Source organism: Prorops nasuta, unplaced genomic scaffold (assembly GCF_024137725.1).
Source record: "Prorops nasuta isolate Cenicafe-Biocafe unplaced genomic scaffold, Cenicafe_Pnas_1.2 PNAS00004, whole genome shotgun sequence".
Lineage (NCBI taxonomy): Eukaryota > Metazoa > Arthropoda > Insecta > Hymenoptera > Bethylidae > Prorops > Prorops nasuta.
The window spans coordinates 5,884,663-5,908,351 of NW_027116801.1; the positions used below are offsets into that span (position 1 = coordinate 5,884,663).

A 23,689-nucleotide genomic window follows, 5' to 3' on the forward strand; every position below is an offset into this window, starting at 1 on the left:
AACAAGGATCCGGCACCGTCTGAAATACTGGTTATCGACGACGTACACGATAATCACGAAGCTGATTTATATCACATTAGTAATAAGGGGGCAAGGGAGCGCGTAGAAAATATTATAAGCAAATATAAGCCAAATAAAATAAGGGATACTAATGTAAAAATGAAACTAGTTTTAAAAGACGACGAACCAGTCCATCAAAGACCTAGGCGATTATCTAACGTAGAGAAAGGCATAGTCAATACTCAAATTAAGGAATGGCTACGCGAAAAGATAGTTCAACCGTCCGTATCAGAATATGCAAGCCCGGTAGTACTGGTAAAAAAGAAGGATGGGTCAAACAGACTGTGTATTGACTATAGGCTGCTAAACCAGAAAATAGTAAAGGACCGATACCCGCTGCCATTGATTGAAGACCAGCTAGATGCACTACAAGGGGCAAAGTTCTTTAGTACATTAGACCTAAAGAGTGGATTTTTTCACGTCGCGGTTAGTGAGGAAAGTCGAGGCTACACGGCATTCATTGTACCAGACGGACATTATGAATTTTTGCGGGTACCCTTTGGATTATGCAATTCACCTGCGGTATTCCAAAGATACATTAATGTAGTCTTTCAAGAATTAGTCTCCCAGAAAACCGTTTTGGTGTATATGGATGACCTAATTGTGCCTTCGACTGACCTCGAGGGAGGCATAAATAACTTAGAAAAAGTACTTAGCGTGGCTAGCGAATTCGGTCTAGAAATCAATTGGCGTAAGTGTCGCTTCCTCCAAACTAGAGTTGAATACTTAGGGCATGTTGTCGAAGATGGACGCGTAAGTCCCTCACCAAATAAAATTAGAGCAGTAATGAATTATGCTCAGCCGAACACTGTTAAAGAAGTGCAAAGTTTTCTGGGATTAACGAGTTATTTCAGAAAGTTTATAGCGTATTATTCGTTAACTGCAAGACCTTTAACTAATTTACTAAAGGGAAATGCTTATTGTAAATTTGGTACCGATGAAAAGTTTGCATTTAATAAATTGAAAAACTGTTTAGCTAGCCAGCCAGTTTTACGGCTGTATAATGTTAAAGCCGAAACCGAATTACACACCGATGCGTGTATGTATGGATACGGAGCGATACTATTACAAAGAGACAGTTGCGATAGAGCGTTTCACCCGGTATATTATGCGAGTGGAAGAACCAATGTGGCAGAAGAAAGATATACGAGTTATGAGCTGGAAGTGCTGGCCATAGTTAAGTCATTGAAGAAATTCCGTGTCTACCTCTTGGGCATACCATTTAAAATAGTGACGGACTGTCAAGCATTCACTATGACCATGAGAAAGAAAGAATTATGTGTCCGTGTAGCCCGGTGGGCGTTGTTATTAGAGGAATTCCAGTATTCAGTTGAACATAGGCCGGGGCTTAGCATGCGCCACGTCGATGCTCTTAGTAGGCACCCCCTGCCTACGTGTATGATAGTAAAAGATGACAGGGACGGCATGTTGATTAGGGTGAAAGAGGCGCAGCACAATGACCAAGATATCACGAAAATAATTGCACAGGTGAGAGATGGATCTGCTAAAGGTTTTATCTTGAGGGATAATGTGCTTTTTAAGGAATGTGACGGCGAACTTCTGCTGGTGGTGCCAAAACCGCTACAATCGCAAATTATAAGGCGTGTACACGAATTGGGTCACTTCGGAATTAATAAAACAGAAGCTCTATTGGCGAAGGAATATTGGATCGCAAATGCGCGAGCAAAGATCGAAAGGGCTATCCGAAACTGTGTGGAATGCATTTTGTCTGCGAAGAAACATGGAAAAATGGAAGGTTTTCTACATCCGATCGAAAAGGGGGACATGCCATTGGACGCCTATCATGTCGATCACTTGGGGCCACTGCCGTCGACTAAGAAAAGCTACTGCCACATCCTCGTTGTCATTGACTCCTTCACTAAGTTTGTGTGGTTGTACGCAACCAAATCCACAGGTACGGCAGAGGTCGTTAATCACCTAAAGAAGCAATCAACTGTATTTGGGAATCCCAGGAGAATAATTTCGGATCGTGGAACGGCCTTTACATCCCACGAATTCCAAAACTACTGCAGAGAGGAGGACATCGACCATATATTGATCACGACCGGTGCCCCTCGAGCTAATGGTCAGGTTGAGCGCGTGAATCGCACGCTCATACCGCTGCTGACTAAACTATCGCTTCCTAGACACGAGGAATGGTATAAACATTTAGATACGGCTCAAAAATATCTGAATGCTACACCTAGCAGAAGTACGAAGGTGTCCCCATTCACTCTACTATTTGGAGCCAATATTCGACTGAAGAATAATCCAGAAGTGATACGGATGATCCAAGAAGAGTGGGTCGAAATGTTCTTAGAGGATCGTGATAAATTGAGGAACAAAGCCAAGGAAAACCTCTGTAAAGTCCAATGTGAAAATAAAAAGGGATTTGACAAGAAACGGAAAAAACCTAATCGCTATAAAGCGGATGAATTAGTAGCTATAAAGCGTACACAACAAAAACCGGGCCAGAAGCTAGCTGCAAAATACTTAGGACCATATCAGGTGATCAAAGTTTTACGAAATGATCGTTATGTGGTGCAGAAGGTGGGTGAGCACGAGGGTCCCATGCAGACAACTACTATGGTGGAGTTCATGAAGCCTTGGGTAGACTACGATAGCTGTGAAGAAGATATAGACGAAAGCATCTGAGGGCAGATCTTCAACCAGGATGGCCGAATTGTAGTATAACGGCGAATGCGTGCTAATGTATTCTAATAAGCGTGTATATTTATATGTATGTATCAGAGGTGGCAATAGGCGGGGACCTGCCGAAATTTTCGAGGGCAGTAGTTGTTGTCCCTTTGAGAAGGAAACACTGTACAAATTCGGTCAATAAAGTGAACGTTGATACCACAGAAGCATACAATTTTTAAGATGTATCTTATTATTTTAATAATAATGCACAATGTCCGGTTCATATTTCGTTGGATGAAAGTTTCTCTCATTAACAGGATTGAAAGATTATCGTGATAGCAAGTTAGAAATATCATTGGATGAAAGAGCACACATTTGTATCTTTTGATTGAGAGATGGGTGGAAAGTATTAAAGGATGAATTTCAAAGCGTCGGAGCCATTGATCCTTGACAGGAAGAATCATACGCCGCGTATAGTAGCTAAAAGCAAGAGCAGTCAGTGCATTCCACTCGATGGGCCCTTAATGACCATCCTGCGAGTGCAGCAGAGTATGCACTTAAATGCAGCATTCTCGGTCCTAATTGCAGTGTGCCACTACTTTCTCGTGCCCAGCATTGGCATTTGTATATTCGCTTTTTTACGAATTTAACCCTTTTTCCGACCATTGTGTATATATAATATATGTATAATTACATCCATATTTCTCTAGAGCAGTGAAAATACAGAATTTCTGTTCTTTTAATAAATAATCATTTAATCATATTTTGGCAGATTACTGTACAACTTTTTGCTAGCTTCCCCCAAACCTAAATATGCCATTCTTTTAAATTTTAAATAAAAACATTCAGCTTTTTTTTAATCTGGATCACTTTTGAATAGATTACATAAAATAAAACATAAACCCTTTACAGAATGGGTTTATCATAAGTTGTACTTTCGTTGAAAGGGTTGTAGTGTAGTTATTAATCCTTTTGTATATAGTGACGGGTTCAAATAATAGTAAACAATGAAATTCAAAGGATACCATTTATATTTGTATCTTACTAATGCACCACGAAGTGGACTGTAACGTAAACAGGAATGCGCTAATAATAACGAAATATTCGAGAAAGCAAGCGAATATTAAGTTTCAGTGTTACAAATGATTTAACGAAAATAGGGGCTAAATGGTACAGATGGTAGGTCTGGGCATTTGCTGCTCCGACATTAAATTTCATGAAGCAAGATGCGGTAACTTTTACATTTCAAGGTGTTAATAGAAACGTGTTATTATTGTGCTGCAGGTGGGGATATCAAGGTGGAGGTTAAGGTACCAAGAGAGGCAGAGGTTGGCAGTTCGGTAGACTTGAGGTGCGAATGGCGATTATACGGAGGTAACAGTTTGTACTCCGTCAAATGGTACAAGGATGACCACGAATTCTTCAGATACGTGCCAGACAATAGACCAGCGATACAAACTTTTCAACAGCCTGGTGTTTTTCTCAACGTGAGTATAACAATACTATTTATTATATTAAACAAAAATTGCATCATTTAATTAAATAACACTCGTAAGAGTGTAAATTTCTCTGTCCCATCAAGTTACTCGAGTATTTTTGTTTAATACAAAAATTAGGTACTTTTAAGTAAAGCGTACCACATAAAAAAGACAGATTCCTTGCTTCTAACTATTATACTCATGAAATGTTTACGTCCCTCTTTTTTCTTAACTAGCTTAGACGAAGTGCAGAGTATCTTAATTTAAAGCTGCTTTTTTGCTGGAATTTCGCAAAGATGCTCGGTTAAATGACTCTGACAGGAAGTATGAGAGGAATGCATCATCATAAATACTGTATTATGAACATAAAAGCATAAAACATAAAACTTGAAGTAGACTACAGCCGAATGCTATTAGAGTTTTGATATTCATTGATGAAAATGCGTAGGTAAAAATCGATAAAACGTTTTAAAATCATAAAAATTTCTTATATAATAGAGACAAGCGAAAATATAATTTGAATTTTCCACAGCACTAACAATAATAGTCGATGATCGATAAGAATTACATCGAGGTTTCAATTGTCTAGACAGACTTTTTTCACAGTTATAGAAGAATCTGGATGAAACGTATGGCTTATTTTTAGTAACATTGCTCGATGCGAGTCTCCAGGCGCGAATCACGGATTCAACGATGCAAGCTACGTATTACCTAAAGTGGTGTGGGATCTTAAGGGTTCTTTCGCTAGCTGCAAGGGAGTTTGGTCGCAATCAATCTTTCCCTCTCTTGGCCCGCTCCTTGATGTACCATAGCTCCTTCCCTTGTTCACTTTCATCCCTCCCCCATCCCTTCCGCTCCCCTCGCCAAGCCACAAGCTGGCACATCGCGCGATTCTATGAAATCGAGCAAGACGAGCCGAGCTAAGAGCGAGAAACTTGGAACCGAAAACGAGAAACTAGCAAGAAGCGCGGGGGTCGTCGAGGGGTTGGGGCTGGGGTTGGCATGACGGGGTGTAGAAACGACGTGCAGGAAACTAGAAATTGGGAAGGAAGAAACCTTCGGGTTAGTCGGGCGTCGGTATGCATACAACTTGTTCGATTTCGATCTGAGGTAGATGTTCGCAAGTCGCGCGTGCGCCACTCGCGCCCCTTAAGATTCGATGCAATTTATCTTCCGCATGAGCTGATGTAGAGCTCACTGGCGAATCGTTTCGGCCAGTGCATCTATCCAGACGCCACTCGCACCTTCCCGGATCATCATGCCAGCAAACAACCGACAAACTCAAATCGCACCAATCCCGTCACCCTCCCAAGGGCTTCCTTTCGATTCTTCAACACTTTCTTCCCCACCCAAACCCCTATTATCGGCGTGTATTGCATAGCTTTGAATATCCCTACTGCGTACCGTTGTAGATTTACGAGTAGAGCGCGATATCGGTAAATTATAAATACAATTGCATCTATGAAATTGAAATACTGGAAAATTAGAAAAGATTATTCGCGCAACGAAACATATTTCGTAACGAATTAAAACTGAAATTGAGTTAAGTTGCTGACAGGAACGTTCTCAGCTGTTTCTGCCTTTCGTATAAGCGTGGATTTATGTGTAGACGCGAATGCATATATCTTCCCGCAGACGCTTACATATCCATACAAACGTATTGCAAATTCATTCCATAGACGTGAAGATACGTCATCTTCTCACCCCATCTATAGGAATCTTCGACCGGCCAATGTATCTTCTCACGGAACTATTCGCCAAAAGAAACGAGGTGCCTCGAAAGAGAGTTCAATCCATAAGATTGTATGCCGATACTGCCGTGTGATTTCTTCCAACCCGCTCGCTCGAAAAGCGAATTTATCTTCAGATTTTCGTTTAAACTTCGAATACCCACCTGAGCTACCAATTTAATTGTGTAGCAAAAAATATTAACATTGTGCGAATAAAAATAAGAACTTTACAATGTTATTCGTAATTTTATTTTATATTATAGATATATATATAAATATATATATATATATATTTCACCCAATCTTTCTTCGCTATGATTGTTGTTCTGCTTTCTTTCCAAGACATTTCTCTATATCAAGACATCTTCGTGTGGTTTTTGAAGAAAAGCAGATACCTTAGAAAGTACAATCGAGTCTTTCGTGCCATACAAGTATATACATGTAGTTGTGAAATACCATTTTCCAATTTATCCTTTAGCTTCAGTTGACATGACGTGTATATTTTTAAGTCAAGTTTCATATTTTCCAATATCCAAGCAGAGATGCACTGGTCAAAGTTATTTAACGGAAAGAAAAATGGAAAACATCATTTATGGCATTTAGCTACATGTTGGTACAGAGGATTTTCATAAATTTTTCACATGTAGATCTTTCTAAATCAAGAAGAAGGTCACCGGACTCAATACTTTGACGACAGTTTTAGTTTGTGCAGGGTCACTCTTGTAAAACTTTTGGACGATTCAGGAATGAGCGAACTTTTTCCTTGATATATCTTTTTCTTTGCCAAGTCTCTCGGTGTCAGCACGAACTCCGATCTTCGCCCGCATAGATGGAATCTTCACATTGTAACTCAAAGAAACCAAATCTTCTTTGCAAACATGGAAATATCTGAATACTCTATAAACTTTTTTCCCAATCTCTACTTTCTTATTACAGCATTTTTTACCTATGGATAGAAATCATTGTTAAAAAAAACTGCATCGTTATCCTTGATACATTCATCCATTTCAACCTCTTCAATTTCTTTGCATTGATCCAATTGATTTAATGGACACAGAATTGCCTTTGCGCTATAAATTTCAATATGTGTCTCGCCCCAAAGGTGGATAAAACCATCTGATCCATGTATGATTTCGATACGAGCGATATATATATCGCAGTATATATATATATAGGTAATACCTAAATCGATAATACCTGGTACAGTATCAGGACTCTTATATAATACCATCATCACGAAAGAAATTTACCTGATCGTTGAAAGAACTATGGGAGCAGGAAGAAATGGAATAGAACTTTTCAAGCGATTCGAGTGGAGAATAGCCGCTAGATAAATATGATCCGGAAACATTTTAACGTAATGGCTGGGAACGTGTCAGAAAGAATGTGGGTTGGAAGAAAAATACGTTTGTCATATTCCCAGTCGACGGCAAAAGTCACATAATACAAGCGCGTCAGTATTAACAACGCATCAGCGTCAAACATTGCTTAATTCAGTACCTCGAGACTTGCAAAGTTGTAGCTATATTTCAATTTCAGAAAGTTCGCAGCTGGCTAAGGCAGCACAGGAACGTTTTTAAATTCTTCGCGTGTTGACTAAGACTCGAGGGAGCGGAAAAAAGAATAATCAACGCCGACGCTTTCAATTTGATTCTCGGTTAGTGACGTTGCTTTACCCGTCCCACTGGGAGGTATCGAACTGCTGGGTGTCGAACAAAAAATCCAGCCCCGTTGCGTTGTTGTTGCTGCTGCTGCTGCTGCTGATTCATACCGGTGTTGGTAGTGCACACAAGAGTTACGATAAAACTCGCTGCTCCATAATTTCCGGCAACATTAATGCAATCTCCAGCGGAGTCTACGGAGTGAGCGACATTTTAATAGTTGGCGCGAAGTCGTTTCGTTCTGCACAATAGATTCACCAAACGTGCCGGAGTTAAACATACTATAGAAGGTCCTGGTGAACCCCTCAATGAGGTAAAATTCTATAGCACCTGCCCGAAGCACAGTTACCCAACTGATCAAATAATTGATGAGTCAGAATGTAAGGGTTTAATAGCGGTTCATCCGAGGGCTATTATCCCTCTTTGAATGGAAATTCTTTCAAAAGAACTGTCTTCCAAATCACTATACGTTACACAAGCATCGATATTTTAATGAAATAAAACCACCCAGGTAGCGTTATTTTCTATGGATTTCCTGTATAATAGAAAAACGATATGGTTCATCCCTGATGAATGCAAAATAGCATTAACGTTATTAGCCCGCTGCAGTGGGGGCTTAAGTTTTTCGAGGGAGAAAAAAGTGTAGAAATGGAGGATAAATGACGAATGGACTGTGCGAAACGTCGCTCTTTCTTCTGTGCCTGGTCAGGGGGGAGAAAAAAAATAATGAAGTCGAGCTGAAGAGATAGAGACAAGAAGGAGGGGGGAGGGGTTGAAGAGAGCGGACGTAGTAATTTTCTCGAGGTAATAAACTAAAAGCATCTTTCCTCGGATAGCCTCACTGCCGACTCCGTGGGTCTTGAGGGACAAAATTACTTTTACCGAAGGATAGAAGCTCGAAATAATTCGTGGAACGAGAAGCGAGTCTGGCGAACTTAGGTAAATTCGCCCGGAGCCTTCCTGACTTCGTCCTTTAAGTTCGAAATTGTATATATAGCGTATCGGATACGGCGCACGAGCGTATAGAGCTGGAAGAGGAAAACTACAGGAAGTAAGAGTGAAGGAGAGCCGGAGACGCTGGCTTTTCGAAGAGCGCCACTACCTTGGAGAAACTGTGCGAGGTACTTCCGACCGGAAGACATCCTCCAAGTTCTCGAGCCGAGGATAACGAGACGTTGATTCATATTACTCCTACGCTTTGCGATAACTACAATACCATAGCCTGTCTAACAAAGAAAACTTGCTACCTATCTTATTTTATAAGCACGCCATATACATATAGCATCTTTGACAATTACGCGTCACCACGTAAAATCTCCCCGTTACGTCACTTCCTCCTTCATTAATTAAAATTTCATTAGAGCCAACGTTCGTCATGATCTTACCATTTAATTACTCGTTCTCACTCGCAAAATTCTTCTCTCATTAAATTCTACAACAAGTTTCGATAATATACGAAATCTTGTGTCTATATATATATATAGATAGATAGATATAAATTTAATTTAAATTATTCAAATATATATTTAGCCGTCCGTTGACCACTTTTATCTTATACACACGATTTTAAATTTCCCCTAGAAATCCTTTAAGCTAGATGGCGTTTCCTAAAAGTCGCAAAGAATCCGATAAGTATGCACGTACCTGTAGCTCGACATTAACTTTAAATAACCTATAAACGCAAATCTTTATATACGCATGGCACATTTCGGTGGATAGGGCACGTTCGAACGTACGATATGGCATCGTGAAACTTATAGCTGTACTTTGAGCACAATGCAACGACTTTGGCGAACGGATATTTGGATAAGCTTGACTTTTTTAATCTTAGAAAATTGTTTCGCGTGTACCATTTTCTGCTGAATGAGAAAAACATTTTAGTCAGGCATTTTAATTGATAAGAAAAAGTTGATAGTGTGTGTACGTATATATAGTATTACTATATCGATACAGCAAACTTTGGATATTTATTATTGAGTGGAAGTGTGACACGATGGTATATGATTGATGAAATGATCTAGATTGGAAACACTGTGTACCTAATGAATAAGTTTGGTCTTTTACTTTTGCATGCGTTTAAGTCTGGCAAGAAGTTTCCTATATACGTAAAAGCGTACGAAGCTTAAGAAGCGGAGGGTAAGCCTAGGCTAACCTTTGGTTTACCTCAATATTCTCCGGTTCCATTCATCTTATGCCAGCATCGTGAATTAACACTATCCTAGTTGTTACGTAATATCCATTAAAGGTATCCAAACGGCGTCTATAGATGCACGCTTAATGGATGGATGCGGACATCTAATGGATGTTGCGAATTCGTCTCGTAGCGGATGACCCTGCAAAGGCGAGTCTTTCAATTTTCTATCTCCCGGAATAAAGAGTTGAAGCAACTAAAGTCTTGATCCTCGTCTCTCGCAAGGATAAGCAGGATAACCGCTTGGAAAGTCTGTAGTTGAATATATATATTCCTCCGGCAAGAGATTAAGGAGAGGAGTGCCTTATTACCCAGACAGATTGAACGAGGAATTCTTAGAGGCAACACAGAAATTGGGTGATTACTTTTGCCATTTCTGCTTCCATTAATTTTTTGCATCGATCAGTGCTCGTAGCTTCCAAACAACGCGTGAACGACCATTCGCAATGGGCGATTTCTCTCTAGCTGCATGCTGGCATAAAAATAATCGCGCGTTTGTTTAAAAGTATCGAATTGCTAAATGCGAGAGAGAAACTTGAGTGTCGTAGTAACGGCAGATGATGCACTTTCGTATCAGAATTCTAGTACATCGTTTCTCCTGACTCAGCATGCAGAACTAGTAATCTCAGCTGACATCACACAGCCGCTGCCAAATGCTTTGCTCCACTCTGTTCTCGTATGCGCGACTTATACCTGACGTTGATCGCGCATCCATGAAAAGAAAAACCAAAACTAACATCGAGACTCACCAAGAACGCAAACAGCAAAGATCTTCAAGCATCCCGAATAATACATATATGTATATATATACGCGTACAACTATCCTGTATATAAATTCATAAAAATCTTAAAACCTGATCCACCAGATTTTGCAAAATGAAAAACGTTTTATAAATTTTTAATCAAAATACCGAGAATCTTTTTCGATATTGAGATGGAAAATTGAAACTGAAAAAGTGGCATTTACCAGGTTAATAAAAATAGATGAGAGAATATTGGATAGAATTTTGAGTCTGTGGTTAGTTCGTTGAGAATTTCATTGGGGCTACGTTGAATAAATGGGGAAAGAAATGAAGATGGTGAGAAGAAAGAGAATGGAAAAATAGAGGGAGAGGGAAAGAAAGAAAAAGAAAGAGGGGTGAATGAAGGGTGGGGAAAGAGTAAAAGAAGGGATAATATCATCTGACACGACGCAGGCGAGCTTGCCAAATGCTTCCTGCGTCCCCCTGGCCTCTGAGCGATATGTTCTCGCGTTGATGATATTTCGCAAAGAGACCTCAGAATGCGGGGAGCGTGTGAGGGTTCGATGCATGCACGCTGCAAGGTTCACAGTAGCGGCGCAGTTAGCTGCGCGATTTATGGAGCGGAAGACCGCGACCTCGAGCCCTGGTCAGATTGTTCGGAAATTTTCATTGGTTCCCTGCCAACTCGGCTGCACCACCACCCCCATTCCGGATCTGCGCCACTATTCCCTTTTTTCTCTTTTCATCCCAATCCCACTCTCCCACACCCTAATTTTTGCTTTCTTTTCCACCACTTTCTTTCCAACCCCCTATATATTTACGGCACATCTTAAAGTCGAACGCGACGCAAATACCCAACGACGTCCCTGATACACCCAGCTACCGACGCTTTTGTCCACGAGTTATTACATCGATACTAATAGGATTCGACGATATTTATTTCTCTCTTCGGTAACCAGCTTGTCATATTTTAAAACCTTTCTAGCCAAAGAATACCCCATTCTGCTCATCTATAACGAGATTCTCGCTTAACTCAATTTGGAATCTTGAATTTGAACGAGTTTGGTCAAAATAATCGAACAAATATTATTTGCAAGTATCTCGTTGGGTGATTTATTTTGTATATGTATAGTTTCAATATAGAATAATTTGCAAAGAATTTCTTAGTTGTTCTTGCAACAAAGGTCATAGTTTGTTATAATATAAAATGTTTAATCATTTCTAATTGCATTTAACATTTGTTTGGATTTGATTTGTATAATTGAAGCCAGGGATTGAAATATTTGGCGAATCGAATGAAATCAAATTATGGAGGCAAGTAAACGTATGCGTTATGTTGGTATGATGCAAAGTTGGTGGCAAACAGGAGCCAGTTGACTAAGGTAAACAGTAAATCTTACGATGCGAATGCCAAGGGACCGCATCAACACCAAGAACATTCCAAAGCTTGCTTGTTTCATCAACCAGAACCAACTCGGCGATGGCACGTCTACGAAGAAATGCACACAGTGGTTGTGTCAACGAGGTCAGCCACTTTGATTTATTCCTCACCAAAGCCACCTTACGAGCACTGCGCTAAACATGAGTTCTACCGTCCTCCAACACACCCTGGCCATGATCGATCTCCCTTAGTGCTGCTACAGGGGAAATTTGCAAGTTATGACAAAATACTGGTAGACCTGCAATATTTGATCATGATTTAATGTATTCATGAGATTTTCGGTACGATCGACTCAAGGTGTATGAATATTCTGCATTCAGTTTTATTACGATTTGCAATGAAATTACATTAGGACAAAATAAAAGTGTTTTTCTGTCTTTTGGAGAAAAAACTTAATTACATCAAATCGACATGTAAAAAGCATTTTTTTCAACCTTAATATATGGCTTGTTTTTTAGATATTTTTTTCTAATTTTCTATATTTGTGCACGGTACCGGCCTGTATTAATGAAACAATGTGGCCTCCGTGATGTTATATCGGATAATCCCATCCCCCATCGATCTCTATCGATGCTCAATTTCTCTCCTGTAATAGAAACCGACATAAACGTGAGAGAGCAGGTAGCCAGGCTACGCAGTTGGGCTAGGTGATGTGTAGCCATTGCACATCATGGAGAGCTAATTAAGCCCCAGGTGTGCCATGTCTAATCCAATCTTAATACTTAACAAAAGTTTGTCCATCATTGATGCCTTCAACAGTTTATAATAAATATAATTCTGGTGGTTATATTAACAATAGAATATGCAAGCACATAAACAATTCACGATCTTGTAATATTTTACACTACAATATTTTCCTGCTGGTTAAATTTTAATGCAACAAACCATTTGATGCCAATTAGATAAATATTAAAAAAATAAGAAAAAGTTATATAGTAGTCAATTAAGAAAATTATTGCAAGAAATATTAGTGAAAAAATAAAAAAGTAATTTTGATTTTAATATAATGTAAATAAACGGATACCGACGTAATTCGAGACCACACTTAAAGTTACAAGAGTATGTCAAGGTACACCAGGTCTATAGATTATTGATCGAGGTACACGATTTCCCTCGTAATTAAGCTGTGCTAGATCGCAGGAAGACTCAGGGTTAACCAAACTGCACGCTTCAGGTTTGAAGCTAAGTCAACCGCGAGTGTAGCGATCGGCTCTGATGTAGAACCCTCGATACCACACTGCTTTGTCCTATGTCTTCCCTATAGCTATCCACGTAACAAATCGAAATTTAAGCGATACTATCAAAAATCATATCAGAGAATCACACAGATTTTCAATAGACCCGATGGAGTATTTTTTTTTGTGTAATATTCTTGTAGCAAATAAAAATGAAATATAAATGATAATCATTCGTTAAAATGTGTGTTTGCAATTTTAAATAAGAAGATGTAAAACAATAAACCATCCGAAAAATTAATAAAATCTCTGCAAGAACGTTGATGTGAATGAAATCACTCGCTTGGATAATTTTCGATGAGGGCAGAAATTGACTTGGAGCAGATTGGAATGTCGGGGAATAATTTGCTGGAAGGACGGACAGCATCGGAATGTAAGAATGAATCGTAGAAGTGTAGGGCTGTAAGGGAGTAGACATCAAAGTCCCATTCCAACCAATTCGAATCTGCAGTATGGATGTTCTGGCTCGAGCGCTATGCACTGCATCAGCTCGCTGGCGCCTCCAATCGTTGCCAAAAATTGCATGCAATTTTCAACGGAGAAAACGATTAAACGGTTATGCATTGCGGGAGCGAATATCCCTGCTACTTTATCTTTATAAAAAATCTGTTGCATCCGGTAACCTTACGAAATGATTTACAATGCGCATTAAAACGTTGTGAATTGATGGCAGGCATTATAATGATGTCAGTGTGCGATAAAAACTTCGCTTTACATACTTAAGAACGATAGAGAAAATTTCATGGGATCTCGGGGTTTGTTTAGTTTATGATGGCGTGGTGTGTGTCTCGAGTAGAGGAGAAAATCGATTGGGCGATTCGAAAGTAAAGTAGCTGGTATCTTTTGGCACGTGGAGTATGCGTAGAGAGAAAACGGATGCTCTTGCACTACTGGTATCACTTTTGCAGAAGCTGCACCGTGAAAGTCTTGGATTCTGCATTAAACTACTTCGATATGTCCTAGTACAAAAGTCTTCCATTACGAAAGTAAATGTTTTCATTTTTATCTGTCCGCAGAAGGAGAGAAACAACGAAAACTCAATACGACTTCAGAATCTCAGTCTAAAAACATCTGGACAATACAAGTGCGAGGTCTCCACAGAGGCACCATCGTTCGCTACGTATTATCAAACAGCGAATCTCACTGTTATCTGTAAGTACTGCAAAAGTCCATTTATTACATGAATTGTTTACGGAGGGTTGATAGGTTAACAAATATTGTTTCAACCAAAGTGAAATAGAGTAGCTTTTATTCTCTTAGAATTGTAGCAAAGTATGGTGAAAGTAAATTGTTGAGTCGATGATAAGAATGAAAATTTGAGGGTCTCAGTAGGAGATAAGACAACTTGACTTACGCAGGATTGTTTGAAACGTGAGAAATAATTAGGGTAATTAATATTCGAGTTGTCATTTTAATTGGAACGACGACAAATGTGGATAAATAAGTCAGGAAGCAAAATGGGTTTTGACACCTGCGATTCACGCTATCGCACGTGTCACATTTGATTCTTCTCCACGGAACGTAAATCAGTGTAGAGTGACGAGGCTATCGAAAAAAACAGAAACCCAGAAAGCGTCAAGGGGCAAGAGGGAAAAGAATAACCCAACAGTATATGAGCCTGACCATCGAGTTTTCAAAGTGAGTTGCTATCAAAATTTGTTTCAGTTCGAACCAGAGCCAAAGGATATTCTCGAAAAAAATTTTCATCATTTATCACCATTCATCATTGGGGAGCGAATTTCCCGGTTGCTGTACCATATCAAATATTTTTGCAGGAGCTTCGCCCGATCTGCTGTATATCACTACAATCGACAAAATCCATAATTAAAAGCTTTGACAAAAGCATACCGTGCATTGCACACACTACTTGTATGTATGCAATCATGTTTTCTCTTGGGCAAGCAATTTCAAAATTTTTAATAAAAACTTTCACTGCTGCCACATTTGTTAACTGAGCGAAAATAGTATCATACCACAAAATTAATTGAGCTGATAAAGTGGCTCGCTTAATTTTTGTACTGTACAAATTTGCAAACATCAAACAGATTCCAAAATTCATAATAGCATAACCAAAACACACATCATTGAAAAATGTTAACAAATCGAGTAATATTTAAATGATTGAATTTATTCTAGACATGAATGCAAAAATATTTTTCAACGCGTGTGCTCTTAATTTATAACGGAGGAGTGGAAAAAAGTGTTAGTGGCTGTCTTGGCTGTAATTCGAGCAAGTTCCTCAAAAGTGAAACACCAGCTAAAATATCATGAATCTAGAAACAAAAATATCTACGTAATCCCAGATGCCAGTGCTCTGGTCTTCTGGCGTCACCGCGGAGAGGCTTTTCTCGGGAAAATACAGACTCCTGGATTATGTATGAGCTGCGCACAGTGCAGGATTTGGTTTCTACACGATAGCTCGTTCGGCAACTCGTCATACTCCGCTGGCAAAACTTTTACCCTCCTTTTCACTTTGCCCGAGTATTTTGTCAAAGCAGGGAACAAACAGAACATTAACTTTCTCTATTTTTGCCGAATAAAACCAAACTATTAGTAACAACGCATGGCACATGTGCATAATATGAATTGCGATAATTGTTCGATGGACACTTTTCGAGCACGATAAAAATAAAATTTGCACTTATATAATCCAAGTCTATTTTAACTTCGAAATTTCGTATAAAAAGGGATCGAGACTGAAGCAAGAGAGAGAAATAGAAGATATTCCATCTGAATCAATTACGAGCTTTTTCGTCTCAAATGAAAAGCAATTGTATGCATCCCCATTCATTGCTATTCATTTCCATTCACTTCTCGGTATGCTTCGTTTTAATATTCAACCGGGCATTAGCATAAGAGGTTTTCATAAATTAAAGTAAAAACAATAACGAAATAAATGAAAGTAACAATATTATTGATAATCCATTGGGATGTATAATTACAGTTTTCGCACGTTGGCGATGTTATATACTGAGAGAAAGTGAGAGAATCATAGCTAGAGGAAAATGGGAAGAAAGCATTTCGTTTGATGATGAAAAGTGGGATGGCAATCACGGGAACGTGTTTAATCCGCTTGTCATGCATACGTATGTTAATTCGCCGTTAAATTTCACGTAACAAGGCGTATGTACCGAGTAACGAATTCCCGGATATACGTAGGGCAATAACGGTACGGCCGATGACGGAGCGTATAATTCGAGCAAAGTGCATAATTGGAATACAACAAATAGGCATTATGGGCTTGTAATGGGGCTCGCAGGCCGCAGAGTAGGGCCCTCTCATCTCAATGTGCCAATTGATTAAAGGTATTCAATTGATCGGGCAGAACTCGGCAGGCATGAAAACCGGCCTGGCTGATCTGTAGTTTCACTCGGACTGATCATTTGTGGCCGTCCTGTGATTGCTTAATTAAACCCGCTCGTCCTTCCGCAAACCATCGATCTCCACCTGTACACTCTCTTGCCGATCCCTGCGGTTTTGCTGCGTTGCGATGCACACCCTCTTTCCCCCTCCTTCCTTTACTCCTCCTGTGCCATTTCTACCTCCCCCCCCCCCAAATCTCCACGAGTCTTATAATTTTCTGCGAAATGCAGCAGCCGCGCTCGAACGGAAAATAGGCTGCGAATTGAATCGATGGAAACGTGGCCAAAAGCGATCCTACTATTTCCACTGCGCATTTAAGCAATTTCTTCGAGTCATCCGCTATTTCCTATAATCCAAGCGAACCTACTTTTCTCCTCCTTCTTACTGCCTAGGCACACGCCTCCCTCTTCCATTTCCGTTTTAACGATATTCTTTCATTCTTGAAATCGTTATCCACGAAAATTAGCTTGTTGGAGCAAATTGCAAAAAAATAATTGGATTATTTTATATATATATATATATATATATATGTTATATTTCGGTAAGCTCGTTGTATGTTATATTTACTTATTCTTATTTGGATAAAATTTCTAATATCGTAGAAAAAAATCTCATTATCAGAGAAAATTTAATAAGACTTGTAAGTTTTTCGTGTAGAGTACAAATAGCGATCTCGCTAAATGTTCGTCTGATAAACACAAGGTCTTATTAAACTATATTTCATGAAGCTGGTTTCTATATTGCACCATTAGTCGTAATTAGTGTACTGCGCATTGCCCTCGAATTCTACCGGTAGCAGAAACACGATATTATTTCAAATAAGCTGCCGTAACGTCGCTGTGTAACTGCAGGTGTAACATCTGTGTACAAATTGTTGACTTTTTTAGACCGAAAAAAAGTAGAAACACCTTTCACGATTAAAATCGAAAATCGTTTTAACCTTTTCATAATTCGTGCCTCCGATTTCAAACTGATTATAATTTCAATGGAGGACTGGCTTTGGTGTTTTACGAAGTTTTGCCTTTACTATATATAGCACTCGTCCAATCAGCCTAGTTGAAACTTTGCATGGAAAGCTTTAAGCTTTGCGGAAGGCAAGGAGATTTTCAAAGTTAAAATTATTTAACATATATAGCTAGGGATAATGGAGAAAAGAGGATAAGTTTTCGCTTCTTTAAGCGAAGACAAAACGTGCGACAGGTGATTACACGACAATCAATTGATAATGCTCCGATTACATAAATTTATTTGCCTTAATCTTCGGATCTAGGCTGATCGAATAAGTGCAATGAGCACGAAGGACTTATATAAAAAAGGATAAATGTTCTCTGTTATATTAAGCGATAGGAGAGCTTGCTTCGGTCTGGATTATGAAGGAAGGATAGCTATAAAAAAAGTGTAGATTGGACCATAATCAGGTAAAGCAGCAATGGAAGGCCAAATGAAAATGTAAGAGGAGAGGATTCAGGGAAACTTGCGAGAAGCCGTTACCCATTTCGTTGGTTCCCTCATAATCCCAAGGCACCTTCGTAATTATTTCAAACGGGTTAATTCTAGGCTCTCTCTTTGCCCCCTTGTTGGACCTATCAGCTCACCATCGTTCTGTGCCCACCGTCCTGCGAGAATTTCTAATTGTTAATTAGAAAGTAACGTAGCGGCCTTTATTAAACAGTTCGGTTTACACGAAGCATGCCACGCGGTGCACAAGTCCTAGCCAATTATCTGTCTCACGTACTAAATACGTGCAAATACCAAATTCCAATCCAATACAGATCAACCTACATAGTTGATAAAGGGCAGCCAAATTTTCAATTAAATTTAACTGTAAATCTATTCCATTGATAACTAAAATTTCAATTGCAACAGTAATCTCATAATCGATTCGGAATGTATAAAATAATACAGATTACTATAGAACTTATAGTGTCGCAATTATAAAATAACAAATATCGAGCTGTATCACTGAAAACAAAATTCTTCTCCAGTTATTCCAACCTTAAAGATCATGTTTTTTTTTTTTTAATGCAAACAAGCCAAGTCCATTATTTGCACCTTTTATATGGGCGTCGATGGTAAAAGGTGAATAGAAAGAATATATACAGACAGTCTCCCCCATGACTGAAGCAGCAACAAAGCTTTACGGTGAATGCGTACACTTCTGGAAATGTAAAATGTATTCTTGCGCTATGGATAATATAAGTTGTTTCAATGTGTGCTGCTATTCACGTTTGTTCAACGGTGGGTGTGTTTTACCCAAGGAATGCAACATTGCCAGGAATATGTTTTAAGCTGGTAAGGGCAAATGTCTGTACACCTCGGTGAACGCGTAATGTTTCCCGATAAAAAAAATCCATTTCAATGAATATGTTTATATTGCTCGACAGTAGAATTAATAAATATATAAGGAAACGAACAGTTAAAGGTGAAATTAAATGAAATAAATACTGTTATTGGAAAAATTGCTGCGGCTAGTAAGGAAGGTATAAGGCTGTGGAATCTGAAAGAAGGGGGAAATAAGAGATAAGGGTATTTGAGCGGTGACACGGAACATTGCCATTGAGACCGTTCGACCAAAAGCTCGAATATTTGACTCTTGGAATGGCCGAAGAAAATGGACAATACAGTCCAGCTCGAGAATCCCTCTGAGACTTCAATTCTGTAGCGAGCTATCGAGCGAGCCATAACTGGAAAACGCCGCTCATCACATGCGATGCAATAAACATTTGAAAAACTAAGTGATACATGTCAATATAAATTTCTACTGTAGACAAAATTCTGTTTCCGCAAGTAGTCAAGAGGCAAATTGGTTAGCCTCGTTTATCAAATGATCAGCATTCAAGCTTATCTTTGAACGAAGCAATTTGTTTGAAAGAAATGGTGTACGAGAGGCGAATAAAGCGAAAGAAGATTCAACACATCTTTGCGCAAGTAGTATAAAGACGAATTGGTCATCCTTCTCTTTATGAAATGATCAGCATTCAGGCTTATCTTTGAAGGAAGTAATTTGTTTGAAAAAAAAAATGGTGTATAAGAGACGAATAGAGTGAAAAGAAATAAATGATCATGGAGGAAAGTGGAAAGAGTCGTGACTCTTATCAAGTTTTGCGGGAAGTAGCCAAGTGACTGCGTCAGCGTATCCTTGCTTCTGAGGGATGAGAATAAAAAGAGTGAGCTGCAGTTTAAGGGTTAGCTGCTGGACCTTTGAGCGTGAGTTAGGTGAACAAGGATAGAAGCATGGTTGCAAAGAATAATAGAGAAAGGGGAGGGGGGGGGGGGAGTGCAAGTCTGTTGAAAATGAAGAAGAGTAGGTAAGGGAAGGCTGAACGACGAATCGTTGGAAATAGAGGGAAGAAATTGGGCAAGGGAAACTTAAGGAATGGGTGGAGAGAGGAAGAAAAGAAGGAAGAAGAGCGTTAGGCATACGAGGATAGCCACGGGATTTGGCGTTGCTCCAGAAGCGGTCAATCGACAGTAGATAACCTCCAAAACCTGTCCGGCACCGCGAGAGGATTTTGTTAAAAAGCTGGCGCATAAGAAAAGAAAGAATGGAAAGATGAGGATAGAGATAGAATCGGATGCGATGTTAGGGGGAATCCGAATCGCGAGTCATGCCGCCTTCATAGTCAACTGGTCTTCGGTTTGACTCGGCGAAAGTTAGATTACACTTGGTAAGCCAAAAACTGTTCGATCAACTTCTTTCACAGATTCGATTCAACTATCGAATTTCCGTGATTTTTTGCCCCGGAAGGGATCAATTCCCTGCGGCCAGGACAGCGTCACCACGAATGCACGTGCTTCTGTTATATTTGCCAAATACTAATAATCTTGCACTGCAGTATATATATATATTATTAACGAAATATATATTCGATAAAAGTGGAAATTCACTGGACGATTGTAGCCTTCCGTAATTCGTTATTCGTGCTACATTTGTCGCGTACAGAAAGTTACCAAAGTCCGTTACAATTTCAACTTAATATATGGTTGTCCGAATTTTAATTCGTGTTTTGTAGAAACTCATGCATGAAACGAACTACTCCTGCCGGAGTTTCGTCATCGTGCAAAATAATGCTGTAAATTAATGTCATCTGTGAGTGAAATATGCGCTGACCCAGTAGCTCAAAAGTTTTTATGAACCTCCGTGGAAAAATTACCGTATAACGTACGGTAAAAACGCAGGCAGACTCGGCCATATTTTCTCGTAAGTGCAGAATTACGAAACGAATAAATCTCAGGCGGGTCTGGCGGCGGAGAAATGATTATTTATCGAAAGGATATGACGTCAGTCGGCGAGCTATAGTCGACGAAATAACGTCCGGGGGAATCCGAAGGATAATATTAAAAAAAAACACGGGGGAGTATTTCCGTTTGATTTATTAATTTCAAAGAGCAATATTTTGCCGAGGCGGAATTAAAATAATGAGATGAAACTGGTAGAGGGCTTACGGGAACAGCAGTTGTAGATAAAGAAAGCCGAGGAAGGAAGAAAAAATCGGGATTCTAAGCGTATATGAAGCAAGGGGCGAGAGTTCGTAAATCTGCGGAGCGGAAAAATCAGTTTAAAATAAAGCCTCGTGACGAAGTGAAACGGCCGTCGATTTTGCCTTCGTGAATCAGTCGAAAATTCTCGCCGGTGAAAGAATCTCGGGGAGATGCTATAAAGTTGTCGAACAGTCAAAGATTGAATTTTCGAGTGAGAAAGGGATTCTTGAGTTCAGGCGGCACGCCCGATAAGTGAGCGGATAAATTTCTGGCAAGAATCGTCGCAGTAGAAGAGATGAACTGCGGGGGTTGAAGAAAGAAAAACTGTGGAAAGGGGGGGGGGGGGTGAGTAAAATGATGGGACTGGAAAAAGGGAGATGGTTGGAAAGAAGGGAGGCAAAGAAATTGTGAAATCCGACGTAACTGAGCTCCGGCTTCTGCTTAATAATACAACGTGGCCATATGCTGCGTAATGCTGCGATTTCTATGATAACGATACTCCGAGGTAGAACTTCGAAGCCGCCCCAACGAGATTATGTGCTCGAGAGGACAGAAACATTCGAATGAACTTATCTCGGTTGTGATAATATACATTACTTGTTGTTTGTTCCTTCTTATATTTGAACTTGCGCCTCGACTATTTATTCCCAGTTGCATGAACTCTTCTACGCAATTATATCCGTATAATAAAATGCAAAAAATCAGGCAACAATTTCGTCCCCAATAGAAAATTTCATGGGAAATTTAATTAAATCCTATTACAGTAGTTTCGAGTCCCTGACGAGACTGCAATACGTTTGTATATTTTCCTGAAATAAGATCCAATCAGGAGAATGAAGATTTGGTTTATACCGGAGACTCCATTATTGAACAGACTTTTGAACCTGAGCTTCCAATTACCATAATGTTGTCGTTACAAACCCTGATTTAGCTTTGAATTCGCAATCCACTCTTTGGAGGTTCTTATATACGTAGGAGGTTATCATCAGGGGGGTAGTAATACGCGAGACCTACGCGGCTCTCATTCAGCTTGAATTGCAAACAAGTACTACGCGAATCAGCTATTTGGAATATCCGGGTCACCGTACAAATAATTGAATCGGTTCAACCAAGCGAATAGCCTCGAAGCTTAACTTGATTTGCAGGTCCTGTGAGGGTTCTACTAATTTTGACCAATGAGAGAGAATGAAAAGGGCTGGTGGTATGAGTGATGGGGGTGGTACAGGGGGAGGGGGGAGGGGGAGGCTGTACAAGGGTCCCAAAGAGGAAAGACTCCAATCTATCTCTCATTGGAAGCTCTGAAAGCCTTCTGCATATTCAACGCATCCTCGGCTACTCCTTCCTTTAACGTTACTCTTAAAATCCATCTCTTCCCTTCTCGCTAAACTTTTGAACTTTCCGGAACTGCGGTCGTTCGCGAAAAGATCGCTGGATCCTCTAAGAAAATTCGCGGTTTCACTGTTTGTTTTTACGTGGCCTGCATGAAAGGCATTTCCAAGATAAGAAGACTGCGCTCTGCCGCTTCTTTAACCTTTCATACGTTTCCTCTACGTGACCGTAGTCTTTTTTTCCTCCGACGTTAAAGATACTCTTCCTATCTGAAAGCTTCTTTCTTAAATACTCCTTTTCTGCTCCTTCGCGTAATCGAAATTCGACCAATTCCATACCACGGCTATTTTGTAGTTTGAATTATATATATATATATCCAATTAATAAGCTTCTCTATTGCCTTTACATTATTTACTAATCAGTGAATTGGCGTTACAGCTGAATCGATAAAATTATACTCGTTGAACTTTGAAAGCTCCAATGTCCGTTCGACCGTTAAGCCTCTCCTTAGTCGATTTGGTAAGTGAAATCTTGATTAGTAAAGCTGTTTAACTGACTGCAAGGAGAAATGTGGTTTCGGTGATTAAGGCCGACTCTGATACAAAGAGAACGAGTAATCACTGCCTGGGAAACGCTGTACACAGCTTTGAATCTATGGGAGAAGCGAGCGCGGAAATATCAAAGGTTGACATATTAGATTATTCCTTAGCGATAATTCGCAAAAATCAAAGTAGGGCTTTAACGTGTGGTAAGCTTTACGTATAATTAATGGAACCAGCTGGTAAATAGCGATTTTCTTGTAAAACTCATATTGCTAAGAGAAACTGCACGAAGAGAATCATGGAAATCTGGAGAAATCGTGAAAATAAAAGTTGAAAGACGAGATAAACGTTCGAATGATGGGGAGGGACAACCATAAATCGTTTCAGCCACTGTGAAAACTACGTAGAATGTCAGGCAAACCAAAGGCTATAGTAGAAATGTCAGTTATGGTGCTGGCAATGCAGTGAGTGGTACAGTTCTAAAAGATTTGTTTGCAATACTTGTGCCTGTAGATACTATAAACCGTAAAAGTTCCAGACTGGCACCATATTTTTCTACACATTTATAACACAGCGTTGTATTATAGTATGCTCTACCATGAGATTCTTCTTACTTTTCTAATCTGCTTTTCATTGTCGGTTTCAACGTATTTCCCAAGATATATGGATTTTTATCAGAATTCGAGGAAGATTCTCCCATATTCTTAGTCGTAAAAAGTGAAATATTTGATCTAAGAGACGCGTATAAACTTATACTGTACGTACATTGGAGAAATATATAAAAAAATGTACTC

General features: G+C 39.5%; 1 protein-coding gene across 1 annotated transcript in view; it reads left to right on the forward strand.

Annotated features, from left to right (window-relative positions):
• LOC136772913 (uncharacterized) overlaps positions 1 to 23,689 on the forward strand; it is a 123,569-nt gene that overhangs the window by 78,435 nt on the left and 21,445 nt on the right. The window contains exons 3-4 of the mRNA XM_066726166.1: positions 3,985 to 4,187; positions 14,196 to 14,331. Coding sequence (XP_066582263.1) covers positions 3,985 to 4,187; positions 14,196 to 14,331 — 339 coding nt within the window. The remainder of the gene's footprint in view (positions 1 to 3,984; positions 4,188 to 14,195; positions 14,332 to 23,689) is intronic.